General features: G+C 32.2%; 1 protein-coding gene across 1 annotated transcript; it reads right to left on the bottom strand.

The window, feature by feature from the left end:
- LOC126880317 (zinc finger protein 235-like) lies at window positions 1-24,598 on the bottom strand. Its single transcript, XM_050644123.1, has 2 exons — window positions 24,167-24,598; window positions 1-5,093 (listed from the first exon to the last, which is right to left on the bottom strand). The coding sequence occupies exons 1-2, from the start codon at window positions 24,399-24,401 to the stop codon at window positions 3,757-3,759; spliced, it is 1,572 nt and encodes a 523-aa protein (XP_050500080.1). The 5' UTR covers window positions 24,402-24,598; the 3' UTR covers window positions 1-3,756.
- Between the last annotated feature and the right edge of the window lie 23 nt (window positions 24,599-24,621).

The raw sequence follows: 24,621 nt of genomic DNA, 5'->3' as shown, positions 1-24,621 counted from the left end.
TCCTAAAATAGGTTTTACATTTATTTTAAATTTAAATACTTCCATACAATTTATATATACATACACATAATATACCTATATATGTACAAAATTCTAATCCTTTTTCTCCATCCTAAAGTAGGTTTTACATCTATTTTAAATTTAAATGCGATGACGGTCGCGAATTCAATGCTTTTTCCCCTATCCAAAAATCGCACAACGTCCCTAAAGAAGTTTTCACTTCAAAATTAAAGTAATAACCAACCAACTACAGACAATAATAGGATACCATAGATTACAACCGGTAACAATAGATTCCTTAATGTATGCGGACGACATAGTACTAATAGCAGATTCCGAGAACAAAATGCAGAAACTAATGGATACATGGGTAGAGCAAATAGAAGAACTAAAAATGGAAAAAAACGAGGAAAAAGGAAAAATAATGATAATAAACGGCAAAGAAGATAAAGATGAAATGCAAAAACTCAGAACTGAAAATACATAGTTACAACTTACGAATACCTGGGAAGTATCATTATCAATGACGGAAAAATAGACTGGAAAATAACAAATAGAGCAAAGAAATCAAACAAGTTATGCTATGCGTTAGCACCAATACTGTGAAAAAAGAACTTATAAGAGAGACAAAAATAAAAATATATAACACAATAGTGATACTGACTGCTCTATGCAAGTGAAAACCGGACAATTCTGAAAAAACATAAGAGCAGAATAAATTCAATGGAGATGAGACATTTAAGAAGGATAGTTGGAAAGTCAAAATGATATAGATTAAGCAACGAGACTATTAGGAGAATGGCCAGCGAAGAACCAATAATGAATAAACTAAAAAAGAGACAAATGAACTGGTATGGGCATTTGATGAGGATGCAACCCAACAGAATTACAAGAAAAGTTCACGAAGCAAAGAAAAAGAGGCAGACCAAGAAAAAAATGGATACAGCAAGTAGTAGAGGCGGGAAAAGTTTAAGAAAAATCACTCGAGAAATTGAAAATAATGACAGAAAACAGAAAAGAATGGAAGAGATGGGTGAATGGAAATTAAAATAGCGATCCCAAATCTGAGATGTATATATTTGCAGACCACATAGTACTAATTGCGGAAACAGCAGAAAAACTGAAATATAACTTATACAACTTAAATGTAAACAAAGACAAGACTCAGATAATGAAAATAACAAGGGACGGAAGATCAAGTAAAAGTAATGGTAGATCAACAAAAATAATACAGACAAATTCATACAAATAGTTGGGAACAGTAATCAACAACAAAGGAGACATCTAGGACGATCTTAACAACAGAATGGAAAACTATTCCAAGCACTAGGTAGAGGATTCCTTAATAATAAAGAAATATCAACAAAGACCAAGATGACAACATACAAAACAATATATAGACCTACGGTGACATACGGAGCAGAAAACAAAATAGCAGAATTCAGGCAGCAGAGATGAAATACCTTAGAAAAACGATCGGAGTAAGAAAAACAAATAAATTAAGAAATGAGGGAATAAGAGAAAGACTCGAGATCAAACCGATACTCGACACAATTAAGGAGAAAAAATTGGCATGGTTCGGACATCTAACCCGGATGGACAATACTGCCCTGCTAAGTAAAAACGTCCTAACTGACAATATTAGACTTTTGAGAAAAAAGCGATATCTATAGTTAATACTGTGCCATCCTCATTTTAAAAAGCAGACTTTTGCCATTAGCAGTTAATTAGGATTAATTTTTTTTTTGATTTACAGGCAATCACTAAAATAACTCCAAGTTTGAGATTTGATAGATAGGACTTTTTAACTAAGTATTAATAATGTGTAGGTTATTTAGAATTCTTAATTTTTCAGATAGGACTTTTTTAGTTTGAATATGAATGACACTTAAAATTTTACAGTGCTGCTAATAGTATGCGTTCTACCTCAGGGATGTGATCTACGTGAAGGATTTGCACAAAATAATGAAATTCAAGAAAATTCTTGTAGAAAAAATATGTATTTGCAAGTAATAAACATTTGGTGCAAAATACGTATGAATGATAATTAAAATTTTACGGTGCTACTAATAATATGCGGTCTATCTCGGGGGTGAGATCTACCTAAAGGATTTGCACAAAATAATGAAACGAAAGAAAACTCTTGTAGAGAAAAAATATTTATTCACAAGTAATAAACATGTGGAGCAAAATAAATGTAAAACGAAATGAAAGTAAATCTATCAGGCCATTTTATATGAAAAGAGGGCTTAATATTTGCGCATACCCTGGGAAAATATCTTACAATAAGTTTGTTGTATGTAGTTCTGCATTATTCTTTTATGTTTGTATTATTCTGATGTGTTTATTATTTTAATCATTTATTGTGGTTAAGGTGTAGCTTGTAAAACTTTTGTAAATGGATGCAGTAAATAAATAAATAAATAAAAGATTACGGTGTTATTTGCATAATAGTAAAGAAACTAAATTTGGCTATAGTTTATATTGTATATTCCTAAATAGTAGTAGTAGGTATAAATGTTTATTAGTGCTTTAATAAAAATTTCGCCTAGAACGATGTACATTATTGTGTGCAAACCCTTCCGAAAAAATAATATGGTGATGAGCCCACATGTATACAGTACCAACAAAAACAATCTTTATAAAATGAATAAAGCGCATAAGTCAGAAGAATTATTATTTTAATTTTACAACTTAATACTTTTTCACATCAATTTACTATTTTAGTTGAGAATAAGCCTTGAACAATTGGCTATTTCTCAACTAAAATTGCAAATTGATATGACAAATTACATTATTATTATTATTAAGTAATAATTTGTAAAATTAAAATAATAATTCTTGATTTATGCGTTTTATTCACTTTGAAAAAGTTGTTTTTGTCGGCATTGTAATAAAATACAGCTTATATATCGCATCCCTCGGTAGACCGCAAACTATAGAAGAAACAAGACGGTAGACCACATACTATAGTAGCATCAATTTTACTAACTGCGTTTTCTCACTAGATAAGTTTATTTCAGCGGCAAAACTATTACGTATTTTATACTTCAATAAATCAACAATAATTATCACATCCAAATATTTTTAAAATGTCTGTATGAGAAGCGATCGGGTATTCATTATGATTTATAGTAATTTCCCTTGTCGTATATTATATTTCGTATAAGCACTAGGTCAACATTAATTTCACCCGTTGAATGATTTCAACATGACTTACTTAGCCAAAAAGTCATATCTTCACAATTTTTGATGCAGATAGGATGCTTTAACTATAGTCAGCATATAGAACATTTATTCTAAGCACAACAGCTGTTAATTGTAGAAAGGACAAACAAATTTATAATTTTGTACGATTTGAGGTGGCAGAATGGACTTTCTGACTAAGTAATAAGATGATAAATGTCTACTAGTAGTGGAATATAGCATTACCACGAAAAGACGAAAATTGTAGATCGGACGTTTTTACTAAGCAGGGCAGAATAACAGACAAGTGAAAAGAGTGTGGGAAGCAAAACCAATAGGGAAGAACAGAAGAGGACGACCCGTTAAAAAATGGAATAGTGACATCTCCCAGATACTACAAAGTAAGGGGAAAACTTGGCAAGAAGCAACACAAATGGCAACCAAAAGGTAAGAATGGAGAAAGTTTAAGAGCTAGACGCAACTACAGACACTTATTTAAGATTGAATAAATGGCTTAACACCGAAAGGTATCAATGGGTCTACTGAAAGTAAGAACGTTAGGATAGCCCCTTATGTATTTTCTCTGGTGTGCAATCTGAAATGTGTTTTCAAATTACTTTTTACAGAAAACTGCTTACAACAAATTCCACACTTGTGAGGTTTTTCACCCGTGTGTACCATCAAATGTCTTTTTAATCTAGCTTTTTCGGGAAAATTCTTGAAACAAATTTCACACTTATGAGGTTTTTCTCCAGTGTGTATTCTCATATGAGTTTTCAAACCATCAGCTTGACTAAACTGCTTAAAACAAATTTCACACTTGTGAGGTTTTTCTCCAGTATGCAATCTCAAATGTGTTTTCAAAGAACTTGCTTTGCCAAACTGTTTAAAACAAATGTTACATGTGTTAAATTGTTCTCCAGCGTAAGGTTTTTCACCAGTATGCAATATCATGTGTGTTTTCAAATTACCTGCTTGGTTAAACTGTTTAAAACAAATTTCACACTCATAAAGTTTTTCCCCAGTGTGCACTAACAAATGTCTTTTCAAATTACCTGCTGTAGAAAATGGCTTCAAACAAATTTCACACTTGTGAGGTTGTTCTTCAGTGTGTGTTTTCAAATGTAATTTCAAGCTACTGTTCTTAAAAAACTGCTTAAAACAAATTTCACACTCGAAAGGTTTTTCTCCGCTGTGCACTATCAAATGTGCTTTCAAAGAATCTGCTTGGCTAAACTGCTTAAAACAAATTTCACAATTGTAAGATTTTTTCCAAGTGTGCACTCTCAAATGTCTTTTCAAATAACCTGCTTGGCTAAATTGTTTAAAACAAATTTTACATGTGTAAGACTGTTCTTCAGTGTGCAATTTCAAATGTGTTTTCAAAGAACCTGCTTGGCTAAACTGTTTAAAACAAATTTCACACTTAAGTGGTTTTTCTCCAGTGTGTATTCTCAAATGAGTTTTCAAATTATCAGCTTGACTAAACTGTTTAAAACAGATTTCACACTTGTGAGGTTTTTCTCCAGTGTGTACTCTCAAATGTATTTTCAAAGTACCTGCTCGGCCAAACTGCTTAAAACAAATTTTACACTTGTGAGGTTTTTCTCCAGTGTGCCCTCTCAAATGTATTTTCAAAGTACCTGCTTGACTAAACTGTTTAAAACAAATTTTACACTTGTGAGGTCTTTCCCTAGTGTGCACCACTAAATGTGCTTTCAAATTACTTTTTACAGAGAACTGCTTTAAACAAATTTCACAATTGTAAGATCCGTGTGTGGTCTGAACTTTTACAATTTCATTTACAGTTTTTCCTTCGGCATGTGGACTCATATGGGGTTCTTTATGAGATGAATGTTCAGAAAATGTTTCCATAATTTTCATTTTGTTCTCGTTCAGAGTAAAACCTAAAATAAAACAAGTTTTTACTAGAGAAAATTGAATTTATGCACAAAGTTAAGCATAATACATAGAATGATTTTACAGACAGAACTATTCTACCCACCAATAATATAATTGTTTTAGATGGGTGGCACCCAAAATCCCGATATGCGCAAGAATCCCGACACGCCAGAATCCCGAAATGAAAAAAACCTGACATACCAAAATTGCTAAAATCCCGACATGCCACAATCCTAGCATAAGTAAAAATCCCGACCACTACATTTTAAGTACATATTTATTGTTTGTTACGGACAATAACCTAAATCTGGTAAATAACGTTATTAACCTGTCAATATCGACAATGGGCTGTTGAATTAGTCATTGTCGACAATGGCTGGATATTAAGGTTATTGTCCAAAGAAACTGGACAAATAAATTTAAATTCGTGACATTTCTATCATTGTCCGGCCAATGTCAACAATGCCCGTTGTTAATCGGTCAATGTTGAAATTTTGACTAAAAGCTAGGTTATGTTTACTGTTTGCTTCATTTCTGTTCTCGTGCTGAAATTACTCATAGTAAATTTATGTAAAAAATGTCTTAAGGCCGCGTCTCACCATCAAATAATTTGATCAAACAGTTTGAGCAAACTTGACGTACTTGAGGAAGTACGTCAAAGTGACGTCACAATTGCAGTTTTTTTGAAATTCTAAAAATCTGTGCTCTCACTATCAGTCTAGTTTGATCAAATTTTTTGTATTGAGTTGTCTAAATTGTTTGTACTTTATTTAAAATTAAAATTTTTCATTATTATCCACAGTGAACACTCAGGATGTGACGTCACTAACTGTCACTTTCAGTTTGCTCAAACCAGTTTGATCAAATTATTTGATGGTGGGACGCGGTCTTTACAAAATGCCATGGTTCACTATCTTGTCAAAATAAAAATGATTAGCAGATTAGCCTTCAAAAGCTATTTTAAATAAAAAATAATATCTACATCATGCATAATTGTATTTATTTATCAACATTGGCCACTGTCGTTATTGCCCGGTTATTGATGAACACTCTAATTTTAGTTTATTTTTTTTTACAACATTGGCTAACAGCTAATATTATTGTCGTTAAAGGCCTGGCATTGTCGCTAATATCCAGGGAAATAGACATTCACGACAATACCCGGTCTTGACGTCAATGTCCAATTTACATCAGTGTCCGTAACATTTCCATTTCAAGTGCAGTACCAAATCATATATGTAGAGTATTAAAAATTAATTACTTACTAATAAGTATGGGTACTAATTATTATGTACTTTAAAAGAGAAACTTATTAAACACTTCATTTTATAAGGTATACTGAATTCGCTTTGCCGAGATTCACTTTGACACATTCGGAATAGGAAACATACAGCACAAAAATTCCTACCTCACACTATTAACTGCACAAATCAACTTAATGTTTCACTAAAAAAAGAAGAATTATTGGAAATAGTGGGAGTGTATACTAAACCCATAAACTTTTGTGGGTATCCTGTGTTCATTGGGTGCGTTTGGATGACCACAGCGGCTGGACAGCTGAGTAAGCGGTAGCGTTCAGACGACACCGCTGGAAGTCAGCCGCTGAGAGATTTACTAAGCTTTCCATATCAGCGCTGGATACAACCACTCAGCCGATTTGTGCTGACAGTCAGCCGCTGTGGTCGTCCGAACGCACCCATTTATTTCTACAAAATATTTTAAAAAAATAAAAAATGTACAATAAATAATTTTCTCTAGAAGGGAAGTTCCCTAGGTTGGCTGTATACCATATAGTTAAAAAACTCTAACAAGAAGTAAAACCACTTCTATGTAAATTGGTATATTTATTAAAACTTAAAATCCCAATGGATTGAATAAAATAAGTCCAATTCAGAACGTTTTCAGACCTATCGGTCCATCATCAGTGAATGTGCATACTTGCTAAATAGCCCCAGAACCAAACAGTGGTTGAATTTAAAATTCGATTTACATTATTTAAAAATAATATTCAACAGGCTAAACGCCGATGTTACAGGATATTGCCTATGGGAACATGGTGAAACCCTACCAAAACCTCAATCAACCATATTAGGCCAACTTTGACTATAAAGTGTCTTAAACTTAGACTTTATAGTCAAAGTTGGCCTAAGATGGTTGATTGAGGTTTTGGTAGGGTTTCACCATGTTCCCATAGGCAATATCCTGTAACATCGGCGTTTAGCCTATTGAATATTATTTTTAAATAATGTAAATCGAATTTTAAATTCAACCACTGTTTGGTTCTGGGGCTATTTAGCAAGTATGCACATTCACTGATGATGGACCGATAGGTCTGAAAACGTTCTGAATTGGACTTATTTTATTCAATCCATTGGGATTTTAAGTTTTAATAAATATACCAATTTACATAGAAGTGGTTTTACTTCTTGTTAGAGTTTTTTAAATAATTTTCTCATTTGTTATCAATATATTATAATGGTGTTTAATATTTTTATGCTGTTTACTATTAATAATATTGACAATACGCAGGTATGTTTGGTTGTGTAGTAATTTCCACTTAAGTCTAGCAACCCAATTTCCCATAAAAAATTACCAATGTCACAGACAGTTGTGTCTCGGCAGAGCGAATTCAGAATTAAAGCTGAAATGGACGGTTGTAAGTGACTTGATAATATCGTATATGAAAGTAAACTTAAATTGAGGATTTGATTATAATATATTGAACTATACAGGGTGATTCATTAAGAATGTCCAATCTCAGAGTTGTAGATTCTAGACCTCAAAATATTAAGATTTAACCCAAATCACTTAAATAAAATATGGCTGGTTACTGAGTTACAGGGTGTTTTATTTAAAAATTTATTAATTATTTTTACCCAGTACGTTAAAACTATTTCACGTATCCTTATCATACTTGGCATAAAGTGTAGGTACTGTACACCCTACGAAATTGTGATAAACAAACGTTTCTACATACTACCAGAGGCGTACGACAGGGGATAATGAATGGATAACCCTTTCCAAATTCTACGCCATTGGCGGAATTGCTATTTTTGCGCAATATTTGGATTCTTCAACACTTTCTGTGTAAATAATGTACTCTTCATTAGTAACGATAAAGTCATTATTTTTCGAGATATTTGAAGTTGAAAATGAAACGGCACAGCAATTTTGTGCTATGCATTGTGCCCATTCACTTTTAACTTCAAATATCTCGAAAACTAATGACTTTATCGTTACGAATAAAGAGTACATCATTTACATAGGAAGTATTGGAAAATCGAAAAATTGCGCTAAAATAGTAATTCCGCCAGTGGCGTAGAATGTGGGAAGGGTCAACCATTCAATGTTCCCTGTCGTACACCTCTGGTAGTAGTCAGAAACGTTTATTTAACATAATGTTGCATTGTGTACACTACCTACAAATAGTTAATATGTATTTCACCCAAATCACTTAAATAAAATGTGGCTCCTTATTGAGTTGCAGGATATTGGATTTAACAATTTAAAAATGGGTAATAACCTATTTGTACCCAGTACTTTAAAAGTATTTGACATACCATTATAATAATTGCCAATAAGTGTAGGCACTGTGTATCCTGCTAAATTATGTTAAATAAACGTTTCTCGCTACTACCAGAGGCGTACGACAGGGGAAAATGAACGGTTGACCCTTCCCAAAATCTACGCCACTGATGGAATTGCTATTTTAGCATAATTTTTAGATTCTCCAATACTTTTTATGTAAATAATATACCAGGGGTGGCCAGATTGTGGCTCGCGAGCCATATGTGGCTCTTTGAAGGATTATTTGTGGCTCTCAATACATGTACCTAAATTTTCTTTTAATTTTTGTGTTTTCAAATGAGTTAAATGATTGACACGAAAAAATATAAAAGACTGTGTAACATTAGACTTAGACAAGGAGACCCCTTATCATCGTTGTTATTTAATTTGATCTTAGAATAGGTAATAAGTAAAATATGATCTGAGCTGACAGGGGGATTTGCAAATCGAGGATCAAAACTATTGTTGGCCTTTGCTGATGATCTAGGTATAGTCGCTCATTCGACGAGAGACGTGAAAGAGGTGTTTTCACAACTAGTGGAAGGAACAGGTAGTCTGGGCCTTCGAATAAATGAAGAGAAGACGAAAAACATGAAAGTAACCAAAAATCCAAGAGCAAGAGTTAGGCAGAACCAGTGGTATGGGAGAGAGGGGATACGACATAAGGGATGATTTTGTTTTTACTAAATGGGACCACTTGATTTGACACTTTTGTGCTACATCCAATATGGCGACGGGCAGGTTTTTATACGTTATATGTGGAATATGTTATTAGTTAGTTATTAAAATTATTAATTATTTATATAATTTATATAATATAATATAATTTTATAATTATATATTTTATATAAAGCAGAATAGACTACCAAAGAGTTGTTCCGCCATATTGGATGGAGCGTTTTTGCGAGTGAAACCGAGCCCATCTACTTCACCATATGCCGCATCCGCTCCCTCCCACATCACTGGGCAGAACATAACTATTAATGACAACAACTTCGGAGTAGTAAAAGAGTTTAAATATCTAGGGGCAGTAGTCACAGATGACAACCACATATAAAAAGAGATCTCAGAAAGGATAACTGCGTGGAACAGAGCATCATACTCCCTATAATCACTATTAAGATATAAGCTACTAAAAAGTCAATCTAAATTAAGACTATATGTCAATTTTTCGCCCAATTGTTACATATAGGAGTGAAACGTATACTCTACATCAGCGGGAAAAAATAAGCTGCTGGTGTTTGAAAGGAAAGTTCTCAGAATGTAATTTGGCCCTCAAAGAGATGAATTGACAGAAGAGTGGAGAAGGCGCCGCAAAGCTGTATTGATGACTGTATGGTACTGAAAACATCGTAAGAGATATAAAAGCTAAGACAAGATGGGCAGGTGATGTGGTAAGATCAGAGGAAGACAGAGTGTTAAAGATAGTGTTTTTTGAGAGACGGTAGAAGATCAGTTGGTCGTCCCAGAAAAAGATGGAAGGATGATGAAGAATTGAAGTATTCTGAAGCATATTTGAAACAACGATGTGAACCATTTTATTTCACTTTAAAGTTCGTGTAGTCCAAACAGTATGAGAAAAATTAAATACCTTTTTTACACTTTTTAAATAATTATTGTTTAATTGCGGCTCGCGAAAAATTTCAAATTTTGAAAAATGGCTCGATTATCAAGAAGCTTGGCCACGCCTGTAATATACTCTTCATTCGTAACGATAGCATCCTTAGTTTTCGAGATATTTTAAGTTAAAAATGAACGGGTTCAACACATTAAACCAAAATAGCTATGCCGTTTCATTTTCAACTTCAAATATCTCGAAAACTAATGGCTTTATCGATACTAATGAAGAGTATATTATTTACATAGAAAGTAATGGAGAATCTAAATATTGCACTAAAATAGCAATTCCGCCAGTGGAGTAGAATTTGGGAAGGTCAATCATTCACTATCCCCTGTCGTACGCCTCTGGTAGTAGGCAGAAACGTTTGTTTATCATAATTCGTATGGTGTCCAGTATCTATATTTTCTGCCAAGTATGATAAGGATACGATAAATAGTTATTAAATGTTTAAATAAAACACCCTGTAACTCAGTGACGAGCCACATTTTATTTAAGTGATTTGGGTTAAATCTTAATATTTTGAGGTCTAGAATCTATAACTCGGAGATTGGACATTCTTAATGAATCACACTGTATACATATTGACAAAAAAGAAAAATAATTTAATTCATCTATACACCAGTCAATGAGAGCAAGAACAGGATATTACTTCCGAATTCTATCCTACTGCATGGATTATTTTGGGAATAGCCTCTATTTATCTCCTAATTCAAAGTCTACCCTATATACTATGGCGCTTTTTATCTTGGTGGCGGCTCCCACCCCTTCAAGGGGGGTGAAAAATTTTTTGGTCAAAATAACCACGGAAGTGGCTAGAGAACCTAATTCTAAGCAAATTTATTTTTGAAAACTCGATAATTTTTGAGTTATTCATGGTTGAAAATTGGCCATGATACCTTTTCGAACGGTTTTTTGCGAATGCCTTAAAAACCATACATCTAACTAAAAAAACTACATATAGGGTCACCTAGGGTTAGTGTGACGTAAAAATATACAAATTTGATTTTAAAATAAAAAAAAAATATTTGTTTTTAATTGAACGGTTTCAGATTTTTAATGGAAGACTTTCTGGTTAATTGTCACAATCATTGCACAACGAATAGGCATGTTGCATTTTTAAAATTCCTTCTACATTATGTTTTATTTAAGAGGGTAAGGTGTCACACTATCCCTTCATTATGGGGTTACTGTGACTAGGATTAGGGATAGTGTGATAACTAGCTTTTTTTGCCATTTAAAAGCACCTAGGATTAAGTGTGCCTTGGTGGGACAAAGAAAGACATTACAAAAACATTGTAATAATTTTTGGCATTTAAAAATTCGACAATTTTAGAAAAAAAATATGAAATTTTTTATTTAAAACGCCAATTTTTTTATTAAGGTAGGTATTTTATTGAGAACTTTTTCTTATTTTACAAATTCAGTAACATCTAACATTCAAAAACATCAACTTTTCCATTAAAAGTATACCGAATTCTTTCATCATTAAGGGATAATATCGGATCCATCAATATTCCTATAATCTGAGACATTCTAATAAACGAACTGTCTTTTTCATTAACAACAAAACTTTTTTATCCTTATCGACACTTCTTAATCCTTCCACTTCTATTTCATTTTTAGTGTCATGTGTCATCAAAGTTTTCAATTAGACACACATACCTAAAAGCAGTTCTACCACGCTTCCCACCCATAAAAGTTGCAACTATAAAATAGTCTTGTTTAATATCTTCCTTGTTTATAGGTTTTAGTGTCGCAGTTTCCTCTAAGAACTCCTCTTCTGCTTCGTCACTTTCCCCTAAAGACATATCTTCTATCTCCTCATCACTATCTGATTCATCTTTCTTCGACTTTTTCTTGATTGTTTTTGGACAGGTTTTCTGTTTTCCTTTAATGGACTCAGCCTTTTTGTCTTTAAATAACTTATGTATTCTTCTTTTGTTATTATTCTTTTTTATGCTAGTTTGAACTATCTTTTCCAGAAGCATATGCTCAAACACTTTCTCTGGTGTTTCTTGCCCAACAGAAAGTTCGGAGATTTGACACCCTTGTAATGGACTGGAGGATTGGCCAGTGATTTGGTGCTATTTTAATAGAGTGATATATGATGAACCAGCGATACCTTGCTCTTCTGATGAACGGTTGCAAGATACTGTCAATCATAACTTGATCAAACTAAGGTAGTAAGTGGTGATGGTGTCACATGTCACACTATACCCATGTTTCACTGTCACAGAAACCCCACAGTGCGAAAATCTGTGGGGTTACTGTGACGTGCCTAAAAAAATAATAGATAAAGACAATTGGGCCTTTAAAATAAGTTTAAATGTTTAAAATAAGTGATGCAATACCATGCAGAGAAAAAATCATAATTAAATAACAATTTTGAAGAATAAAACACTGAAAAACGTTTGTTTTCTATACTTCCACAAAATTTATTACAACTATGCTATTACTACAGCTGTTTCGGCAAAGTGCCTTTCTCAAGTGATATATTTTACAATGTGTTTGCCTTTTTAAGTCTTTAACTGAAGAGGTTGAGGAGTGGGGAGCTGTTTGTCTCGAGTTGGTCATTCAGAATTATATCTGTATTTGAATTATATCTGTATACCTGAATGACCAACTCGAGACAAACAGCTCCCCACTCCTCAACCTCTTCAGTTAAAGACTTAAAAAGGCAAACACATTGTAAAATATATCACTTGAGAAAGGCACTTTGCCGAAACAGCTGTAGTAATAGCATAGTTGTAATAAATTTTGTGGAAGTATAGAAAACAAACGTTTTTCAGTGTTTTATTGTGAGATAAAATGAACTTCCATCAAGTAACGGTCGAATCCATCAATTTTGAAGAAATCCAAAATTTGGATTAATATATCAGAATTTCAAATTCGAATTAAAATACACACATAAATAAATACTATGATTTTAACCTAAAAGCAGAAGGGACTGACAATTTTTTTTTAAATAATCTGTTGAAATTCAATAGAAGTGTAATATAACATCATATGTAATAGAAAAGCACAATATAAATTAGTATTTAATGTTGTCACACTAAAACCGCTGTCACACTAACCCTAGGTGACCCTATATACAACATTTTTGTAGCTTATAAAAACCAAGAGATTCGTTCATTCATAAAGCTTCTAGTTATAATACAAAAAGAGATATGGTAGTCTGAACTCTATGGAACTCTGAAAAGAGTTTGTTTTTTGGTGCATGCTCAAATCGGTGTATTCAACTTGAAATAACAGAGAAAAGGTTAATTTTAGGTGTTTAATGCTACCAATACCTTTTGTAGTGCTTGAAAAGACCTTTAAAATGAGCAATATTAAATGTCGATTACATTCAGACTAAGCGAGATATGCTGCAAAAAAATGATGACTAATGTATTTTAGTAAGAAAAAATGAGAAAACCCCTCATCCATCAAAATTTAAATGCATCGTTTTTCTTCTACAATACCTTTTATTATTGTGTTATTTATATGTTGAAAAAGTTAGACGAGTTTAAAATAAATGGTTTTTGAAAAAAAAGGATCAAATTATAGAGTGCATTTTTAAATTTTCTTAAAAATCTTCCTTTTTCTCCATGTAGGAACTACATAACTTGAAAATGATAAGATATACAGTAATGAAAAATAAAAACCAAATTTTTATCTAAAAACCCTACATTTTTGTATGGTATCTTTTTTTTCGTATTTCTTATCATTTTGGTCCTACCAATTAAAAACTGGCCTCGAAAAACGCTAAAGTAGATCTTATGAAAGGAATGCGACCAAAAATACCTCTTTTATTCTATGTCATTTGAAAATGGCCATTTTTCTGTAAAGTAGGATAAACACTTAGAATTGTTTAAAAATTACTCGACCATCTTTGCTTTTGAAAAAAAAAATGACCTTTTTGCTCTAAAATAGGATAAACACCTAGGATCATTTAAAAACTACTTGACTGATCAGGGTCATCTTTTGCACATTTTGGAAACTACATAATACTTTAAATATTTTTATTGTTTATTTTAATTGTTATATAGTCCATGGTGAGACCGCTCTGGTCAGAAAAAATTTCTGATTCGGTTTCTTTGTGAATTCCTATTCAAAAATGTTCCCTTTAAACAAATATGAAGGGTGTCGGCCGAAATTTGTGGGCAAAATGTTTTTAAACCATTTAAAAAAAATCAACAAAGGTATCTTGTGATTTTTCTTTTAGTTTTCGAGTTACAGGTGATTTAAAATCTGAAAAATGCGAAAATACGCATTTTCAATGCTTAAAAACTCATATTTAAATTAGTATTTTTGAGGTTGCCAAGTACTTAAATTCTAGTATAAAGATTCATTTTCAAGATTCTGAAGACTGATCTGGTCTAACTTCAATTTACACCGTTGCTATTTAATTATTAATTATGCGTGTTCATCCGATTTTTATGCCGGTGCGGCGCGCTCTATTTCAAAAATCTCTTATTTTCTTTCGAAAAATATATTTTTTAGATTATTTGGGACATTCTAGATAAAATAGGTTTTTTGTAATTTTTGGAAAAAGTTATTAGTTTTAAAGATATAAGCGATTTAAAATCCGAAAAATACGAAAATACGCATTTTCGGATTTTAAATCGCCTATAACTTTAAAACTATTAACTTTTTCGAAGAATGGCAAGAAACCTATTTTATTTATTAGAATGTCCCAAAGAATCTAAAAAGTATATTTTTCTGAGGAATATAAGAGATTTTTGAAATAGAGCGCGCCGCATCGGCAAAAAATCGGATGGCCACGCATAATTAACAATTAAGTAAATACCAACGGTGTAAATTGAAGTTAGACCCAATCAGTCTTCAGAATCTTGAAAATGAATGTTTATACTAGAATTCAAGTGCTTGGCAACCTCAAAAATACTAATTTAAATCTGAGTTTTAAGCATTAAAAATGTGTATTTTCGCATTTTTCAGATTTTAAATCGCCTATAACTCGAAAACTGTCAATTTTTGAAAAAAATCACAAGATACCTTTCTTGTTTAGAATGATTCAAAAAATCTAAAACAATATATTTCGGGTAAAAAAGGTGATCTTTTGTATTTGTTTAAAAAAATTGTTTAAAGAATTTCAGCCCAAAAATTCCGCCGTGCACCTTCAGATTTGTTTAAAGGGTACATTTTTGAATAGGAATCCACAAAGAAATCGAATCAGAAATTTTTTCAGACAGGAACGGTCTCACCACATGGACTAATAAACAATTTAAAAATGCTTATTTTTGGGTTTAATTTGCAATAACTTTTTTGTTTATAAACATTTTTTAATTCAGAAAGTCTCATTTCAAAGAGTAATTATTTTCAAGAAAGTTGTTAATTAAAGTAAGAAAATAAAATTAAGATAATTTCATCACAGATAGTTAGAAAAATGGGACTGGGACATAATTTTAATGCCAGTATAATTTTGAAATTTATCATGAATTCTCCCTATGAAGCATGGTAAAAATCAACAATACAATATTGGAAGAGATAAACCATAGAATCACACTTGCAAATAGAAGTAACTTTGGACTAATCCAACATTTTAGATGCTACTGTTTAACAAGAAAGACAAAGATCATGATTGATACTTCCAGTTCTAATGTACAGTTGTGAGGCATGGGTGACCTATAAAGAATTATCCATTTTCTTCAGCTGATGTTATGCAGGTATTGAAACAATTAAATGCTGTATCTGGTTTTATTTGTACAGTTGTAATAGTTCTTCTTCTTCTTCTTCTTAGCCTTCTATCTTCTATCGTTCACATTTGCACATAGGCCTCTCCAACTCCTTCCATCGGTCTCTATCCTAAGCAACATAATATGTATTTTGTATACATATTATGTATTTCCAATTTGTTCCTATTATTCACTTAGTATCATCAACCCATCTCATCTGTGGTCTTCCTCTCGGCGGTTCATTTTCGTAAGATCTCCTGTGTTGCATTGTTGCATTCCAATGTTGTAGTAGTTGGTGGCTACAATTATTTTTACTAGCCTACTGCTTCAAATATTTCTTCACCTAGATTACCTTTTATCTAATATATGAGCTTATTAAATATAATACAAGTTTCAAATTAAATTTATTGATGCACTGCGTTATGTCACCATCCTGAAAAAATATATGGGTGAACAATTTAATTTTATATAAGGACCTTACTTTTTCTTTCCTCGTTTGAGAGAAGAAACAATGCCAAATGAATGGAAAGAAGGGGTTATTGTACCAATCCACAAAAAATGCAACAAAAAGCAATCTACTAACTACTGGAGAATAACACTCCTAAACACCATTCTAGAAAATCCTTGTAAACATCCTACTACAAAGAACCAAAATATACACAGAATAAATCGTTGGCGATTATCAATGCGAATTTAGACAGGGCCGCTCTACTATTGACCAGATATTTACAATAAAACAGATAATGGAAAATGCTGGGACGAGTTTGATCGTGAGCTTCATCAGATGTTCATAGATTTTAAACAAGCATTTGATAGAGTATGCAGGGCTAGACTGTGGACAGCAATGCAGGAACTTGGCTTTCCAAAAAAACTAGTCAGGTTGATACAGATGTGTATGGAACGGTTACGATGTAAGGTGAGAGTTGGACAATGATACTAGGAGACATTCGAAATAAACAATGGACTAAATCAGGGAGATGCACTTTCACCACAACTTTTCAACTTAGCTCTGAATAGTGATGTGAGTCGAGAATATTTCCAAGCGAATATTCGCGAACATTGGAAAGTTTCCGAGAATATTCGCTAAAAAATGGAAATATTCTCCTGACCGCGAATATTCCCGGAAACTTTCAATGAAAAATTCTCGAGAATATTTCCGAGAATTTTCTAGAATGTTTTCAAGAACTTTCCATAATATTTCCGAGAACTTTTGAGAATATTTCCAAGAGCCTTTTGGACATAAGAGTCAGTGACGTAATTTGAATTTACATGAAAGTAGCGCTATTTAATTCACACAGCCAGCGAACCTATACCACTGCCGAGTACAAAAGGAACATTGATTTGAACATTATAAAGCTATACTTAAATCACAATAAAGATACACTACCACTAGAATAATCAAACTAAGACACGTTGAATGTTACGAGGAGTACTCCCGAATCATGATTTACAATGTATAAACTTTGTAAATTATGATTTGGGAATGCTCCTCGAACATTCAATGTTTATTTATTTATTTATTGATGGGCTAAACCCTTTTTCAGTTTTTGTACAATATGTATAAAATACAGTAAGATACCTAAGCCTACAACAGTCTTTTAACATGTGTTTTAAATGATGCAGTTGAAGTATTAAATAATTCTAAATCTGTTTGGTAACTGTTCGCAGTACGTAACATTCTAGAAATAACTTCATTAAGTCCATAATTAGTAGAATGGAAATCTACAAAAAACAGGTCAGAATTACGGGTTCTTCGCATAGGTATATTAAATGAGATTAAACCTAAAATTTCAGGGCAATTAATAAATCCATTTAGAAGCTTATGTAAAAAATATAATTCGAATTCAGCTCTTCTTGTCTCTAATTTGTTCATTTTAAGTTGATTAAGAATATAACTGTAATTATAATCTCCACGTCTTAAACCCATTTTATAACCACATATCCTTAAAAATCTGTTTTGAACTTTTTCTAATTGAGTTTTCTGGGTATTATAAAAAGGACACCATATAATACAGCAGTATTCTATAATTGATCGCACTAGCGAACAGTATAATATTTTAAACGTGAAAACTGAAAAGTCCTTTGAATTTCTCTGGATAAATCCTAACATTTTAAGGGCACGTGAAGTTATGTCATTAATATGATCATTAAAGTTCAGTTTTCTATCCAGTGTTATACCCAAATCCCGTACCTGATGTATCTCTTGCAGAACAGTACCATTAAGTGTGTAATTATTATTAAAAGAAGCCTGCGTTTTTTCACACCAACGTGAAAAATTATTTAAGGACAACTGCAAACATTCACAATCAGAGAGGCAAGCAATAGATCTAAAGATTTTTATGTCATCAGCGAATAAGAGAAATTGGTCCGAGTTAATTACTGTTTGTAAATCGTTAACAAATATATTAAACAGCAGTGGACCCAAATGAGAACCTTGTGGAACACCTGATGTTATATGAATTGGTTTTGACAAAAAACTACCGTATTTAACCATTTGAGAACGATTAGCCAAATAATGTTTAATCCAATTTGAGATGTTATCGCTAATGCCATAGCCACAAAGTTTGGCAATCAAGATCTCATGATTGACTCTATCGAAAGCTTTTGAAAAATCACCATAGATTGAATCGACCTGAGAACCAGACTCCAACGAGCTAATGATAAAATTTGTGTAATACACATGTTGTTCACCAATTATTATGTTTTTACAATCAAAACTTAACACTCTATTTACAAAAAAATCTAATAGTTTTGGTAACTCTGACTGTATACAAACTGCACGGTAATTTTCAGCTTTATCTTTCTGACCAGACTTGAAGATTGGTTTTAAAAAACTAGATTTCCAAAAATCGGGAAATATCTCTGATGTTAGTGATAGGTTAAATAAATGGTGTATTGGTTCTGCCAAAGTGTATACACATTTTTTTTTTAAAATACAATGGAACTTCGTCAGGTCCCCTGGTAAGCTTCCATGGGCTACTCAGAATCTTATCAACTATTATGTCAACAACATAATTGCTTACATTCGCAGATTTCTCAAATTTAAAAATAGGAATTTGATTAACTACAGCATCATTGTAGACAGTTGAAAAAAAGTTCGCAAAAATATCAACGATTTCTTGACTATTTTCCCCAGTATAATCATCATACTTAATAACTGATGGTAACATATGTGAGTTTCTTTTACTATTTATAAATTTCCAGAATGATCTAGGGTTTTCAGATATATTGTTTTCAGTTTCCTGAACATGTCGTTTATATAGTGAATTCGTAAGCTCTTTACACTGAGTCCTAATACTTGAAAATATATTATAATCATCTTCCCTACCAGTCTGTTTGAATGTTTTATGAGCAGTTTTCTTTTTTAATATTAACGATTTTAGATCACAGTTATACCAATTAGGATATGTGGATGTTTTATATTTTTTAATGGGTACAAAATTATGTATTAAATTGTATAGAATTTCATAGAAGGTTCCAATAGCCTCGTTGATATTTTTGTTGATGAATACTAATTTCCAATCAATCTCAGCCAAAAGATAATTTATGCTAAAGTAATCACCATTTCTGAAATCTAAAAAGTATTCTTCATAATTTAAAGTTGATGAGTTAACATTAACAAACAATTCCAAAGAAACTGGAGTATGATGGACACTTTTGTCAAACAAGGGATTAGATGGTTCCGACACAATTATATTAGATAAACTAGAAAAAACTAAGTCAAGAAAAGTATTTCTGCTATTAGGTATCACATTAATTTGAGATAAATTACAATAACTGGCAGTATTACACAAATCATTAGCAGGAGAATTGGGAATACATTGAACTCTAATTCCAAATTCATCATTTATCCATTTAACATTGGGTAAGTTATAATCACCGCATATAATCATCTCACTATCTGGAAAGTTTTCAAAAATAAACTCAACACTGCTACAATGATCAATGTAACACTGCTGTTCAGACGCAGGAGGGATGTACACAGAACCCAAAATAAGCGTTTGATTGAGACACTTAAGTGACACAAAAACTTGTTCAATATGACTTTGTGGTATAACAACTTCACACACTTGTAAATATTTAGATGTAGCTATCAGAACACCTCCTCCACGTTGCTTATAACTTGTTAGATGATTTCTATCGACTCTAAAAATGTCGTAATTGGAAAGTCCCAACTCAGCATTACTAAAGTCACAATTAAGCCAGGTTTCAACTAGTATAATTATATTATAATCAGAACAAGCAACCACTTGTTGTAAGTCATTAAGTTTGGTACGCAAGCCTCCTATATTCTGAAAATAAACGTTCAATAAAGTTCTTTCATGATTCTTTTCAAAAGATTTTGATTGCTAGAATTGATAGTTAACTTTTTCTTTACTTTTAGTTAACTGTTTTAAATAGCAAGAACAGTTTATATCAAAAACGTGATGATTAACATCAATATCGTTTAGTTTCATAATATCCTTAGCGTACGTACAGTTAGAACATTTAAAATTAGTTGTATTATTACATTGATCCTTTTTATGTTTACCCCCACAGAGAGGACAAACCTAATTTTTTGATTCACATTTGTCGGAAAAGTGGCCAAATTTCCAGCATCGGAAACAACGAATTATACTTAGAAATTCGAAAAACTGATAACTGTTCCATCCAATATGAACTTTATGTTTGTTAGAAATTAAATAATTAAATTGTTTAGGAGAAAGTTCAATTATTACATTTACATTATTTCCCCTACTTCTGTTAGATTTAAATTTGTGAATAATTTTAATATCAGTTTGAATCGAATCATCCGGTAAATTTTGATTTAGAAATTTATTAATAAATTCACCATTATCATTCAAGTCATCAGGGTTAACATCAATGATTTTAATTTTAGGATTATTCAATTTGCCAACTTTTATTTCATACTCTGCACCCAAATGCCGTTCTACATTACTTTTTAAATTTTCCAACGATTTCTTATCTTGACAGTGAATCATAACACGACCATTTGCTCCTTCCTTTACCTCAGCTAAAGAAACAGCCATATCAGCTGGACAAAGTTTTTGTGTAAGTACACTTTTTGTAACCGAACTATTTTGGTTCTGGTTTTTTGGTTTTATAATTAAGGGTTCCGTTTTCTTAATTTTCACAACATCAGCCCAAGATTTTCCATCAGCTTTTGAGAGTGAAGATGAATTTGATGATTCCAATAAATCAATTAACTTACTTGCTTTTTCAATTAGTTCATTATTTCTATCCGCTTTTTTGTTGTTAATATCATTAAACTTCGGTACACAGTCATTACAAAACCATTTACAGTTATCACAATCTTGTTTAATTTTCAAAAGTTGTTCTTTTACCTTAGCACAGTGAAGGTGATAATATTTATTACAAAAATCACAAATTATAAATTTTGTATTCACTATAAAACTGTCAGGGTTGTGCCACCAATTTTGAAATTCATTAGGTACACTTCGCGTCATATAAAACTGGTATAAAACACTTTTTTTTCCTAATGTAAACCTGTGTTCAGACTGACAATTATTGTTCGTGAATCACTTCGTTGTTGCCATCACAGATAACAGAATTGCACTAAATCTAAATACAAAAAAATAACGTTTAAAATGTATATTTCGAATTGTAATACATATATTTAAATTCCATACTTGTTCACCGTAAAAGTTATTCATTTTGTATTAATTTCAAATTAAATTTTTAATTTTTCCAGTGTGTTTTATTTATTCTACACAACTTAATGCCGTTTTGTCCTACAATTTCCGAGAAACCAATCACACCTTTCGATTTGACATTAAACATAATAATTTAAAGTCATGTCAAGATTTATTATAAGTCATCTGTCATTATTTTTGAATTGAAATATTTTCATAAATTTTAATAAAACATGAATCAATATATGGATACTTAATTGAGATGACGGAAAATTACCATTGTTTTAGTTTTTAGTATATTAAAAAATGCGGTCTGTCGCTCAGTCTGGTTTTTACCTAGTTTGATATAATATTTTCGTTGAACTGGCAACGTTGCCCTAGAAATTAGAATGACACTTGTGACAAGATCAACTTACACAACTTGAAAAACACGATTTTCGGTTATAAGAGTTGTACCAGTTTTTTTTGACGCGAAGTGTACTATCTTGGAAGGCAATATGTTTAAAATATCCCAGGGTGTCGAGGCATTTAAGGACACAGAAAATATTTTTACCAAGAATATTTCATTCCTTCCAATCAGTAGGTATTAGAAAAAGGAATGCTTATAATATAAATTAGAAAAAAATGGCAGTGAAGCCTGTGCACTATGCTGCAAACTTACTTGATTCTTCTTTAACAAGACAAAGCCTCACTGGTGAAGAGCATATATTAGCTTTGCAGTGTATAGACAGGATATTGACCAATTTGAAAATGAATCGTGCCACATGGGAAAAGATAAAATGGAACTAGGTACTATAACAAATATTCAGAATATTTTTTTAATAAATTTAAATAAATGTTAAAAGTATTTTTGGACATTTAATTTTTAACAGATTTTTTCTGTAGTCGGAATACCACAACAATAAGTAATGTAATAATACTGATTTGTATAATTTATTATAATAATTTTAATAAAAATGTAATGTTTCCATAAATTTCCGAAAGTTTCCAATATTCCCGGAAAGAAGTGAAAGAACCGAAAAACCGACTACAGTATTTCATCGAGAAGGACCAAACTTACTATTGGCATTTGCAGATGATATCAATTTAATAGGAAACACCCGATTAAGGATGAAGGAGACTTTGGTAGGGTTCAAGATGGAAGCAGAGAAGATGGGGCTCCTAATCAACAAAAATAAGATGAAATATAATGACCATTGATGACTTCTTTAACTTTGAGCGTGTTAGAGAATTTAAGTATCTTGGAACAACAATAACTGAAGACAATGACGGATCCCAAGAAATAAATACTAGGATACAAGCTGGCAACAGATGTCTTTTTGCCCTCCAAAACCTTATAAAATCGAAACAACTAACAAGACGTACGAAGATACAAGTGTATAAAAAAAATCATACAACCCATTGTGATGTATGGAAGCGAAACATGGACAATAACAGGCATATGAAGAGAGACTACATGTTTGGGAAAGAAAAATCCAAAGAAAGATCTTTGGGCCAGTGCTGGATAAAGCATCAGGACAATATAGGAAAAAAACTAACAAAGAGCTCAAAGAAATTTACCCAGACTCCAATATCATAAAAGAAATAAAGTCCAGAAGACTCCAAAGGGCAGGTTAGCTCAGAAGACATTTTGACCAAAGAACAGTAAGGCTGGCATGGGAGGAAGTCCTAACTGGAAGAAGACAACCTGGACACCCTCGACTCCAGTGGCGAGATAATATAGCAGGAGACCTGAATGCTATGGGCGTGGAGAATTGGATAGAGGTTGCTCAAAACAGAGAACAGTGGAGGCATGTTGTCAAGTCAGCTAAAACCGACGAAGGGTTGTAACGCCACGGAGTAAGTGCCTTACTTTTTGAATTTTCGATCCATCAGCTCTAATAAAGGTGTGCAGTTTGGTAGTAGGAAGATAGTTTAGATATTCCTATCACTCATTCTAAGTTCTTGCTCATTTAGATGGCTTGAATCATTGTCAAATACAACTAAAGCTTTTATAGGATAGGCAAGTTGGATCCTTTCATCATCTTCACTTCTAGGACAAAGTCTTTATGGAACCATTAACCATTCACTAAATACCTACCTTTTTTGTGACCAAACTTTCAGATTGCTTCTTGTAGCAGATTGACAGAAAAATGTTTTTAAAAGTTCTGTGATTTTTAGCTTTGCCAATCACTAAACAATCCAATTTGTGTGTTGCAGTACCATTTAAACAGAGTATAAAATTGATTGTATCTTTATGGGCCATTCCACGAACATACGCCTCTTTTGGATTATTTCGACAACGAATATTTTACTGTGCAACATAAGAAGTACGAAAGTAAATGGCGCTAATAATTATTCCAATAAACAACAATGTAATTTGCAATTTACTTTCGTTCTTCTTAATTTGCACACTAAAATATTCGTTGTCGAAGTAATACAAAACAGGCGTATGTTCGTGGAATAGGGAATACTTAACTTATGAACTTGGTGGGCTCCCTTCTTTGCAGGATACAAATGTTTTGTTGTCAAACAAAAAAATAGTGACTTTCGCCTGAAATATTTCCCTACTATTTACTTACTTTGTGTGGTATTTTGTTTTTCTTCAAAACAGGTAACTTCATTTCCATCTTTTTCTATTTTAGTCTTTATTGGAAATTCCTTCAAATCCAAACATTCCAAAGGATAATCTGTACTTTCTAAATTGGATTCTTCCTTAATTTCAGATTTAAAGTTCTCCAAACGAACATCATCCACTCCATTATTATCTATTTCTACCCCACACGTCTGCTCACTGATTTCTTGTTTTACTTCCATTTCCTTAAATTTTATTTCCTGTATGTAATTTTATAACAATTTTACTACTACCACATCCCACATTCCCAAATCTAAACCTAAACCAAGGGACCAGGGTTCAAGGCTGCAGCTGCAACTGCACTGCAGTGCAAGCAAGCAAGCTAAAAACTATTAAACTATAAACATAAAGTAAAGTAAAAACTAACAACTAACTGTTGTTAAATTGTTAATTAAACTGTTA

Source organism: Diabrotica virgifera, chromosome 2, assembly GCF_917563875.1.
Source record: "Diabrotica virgifera virgifera chromosome 2, PGI_DIABVI_V3a".
NCBI lineage: Eukaryota > Metazoa > Arthropoda > Insecta > Coleoptera > Chrysomelidae > Diabrotica > Diabrotica virgifera.
This window is presented reverse-complemented; position numbering and strand designations above follow the sequence as displayed.

Coding starts and splice junctions, on each gene's coding strand:
- LOC126880317 (XM_050644123.1), bottom strand. CDS start 24,401: ATGGAAGTAAAACAAGAAATCAGTGAGCAGACGTGTGGGGTAGAAATA. Junction 5,094..24,166: donor AAAACAAAATACCACACAAA/GTAAGTAAATAG, acceptor GTTTTATTTTAG/GTTTTACTCTGAACGAGAAC.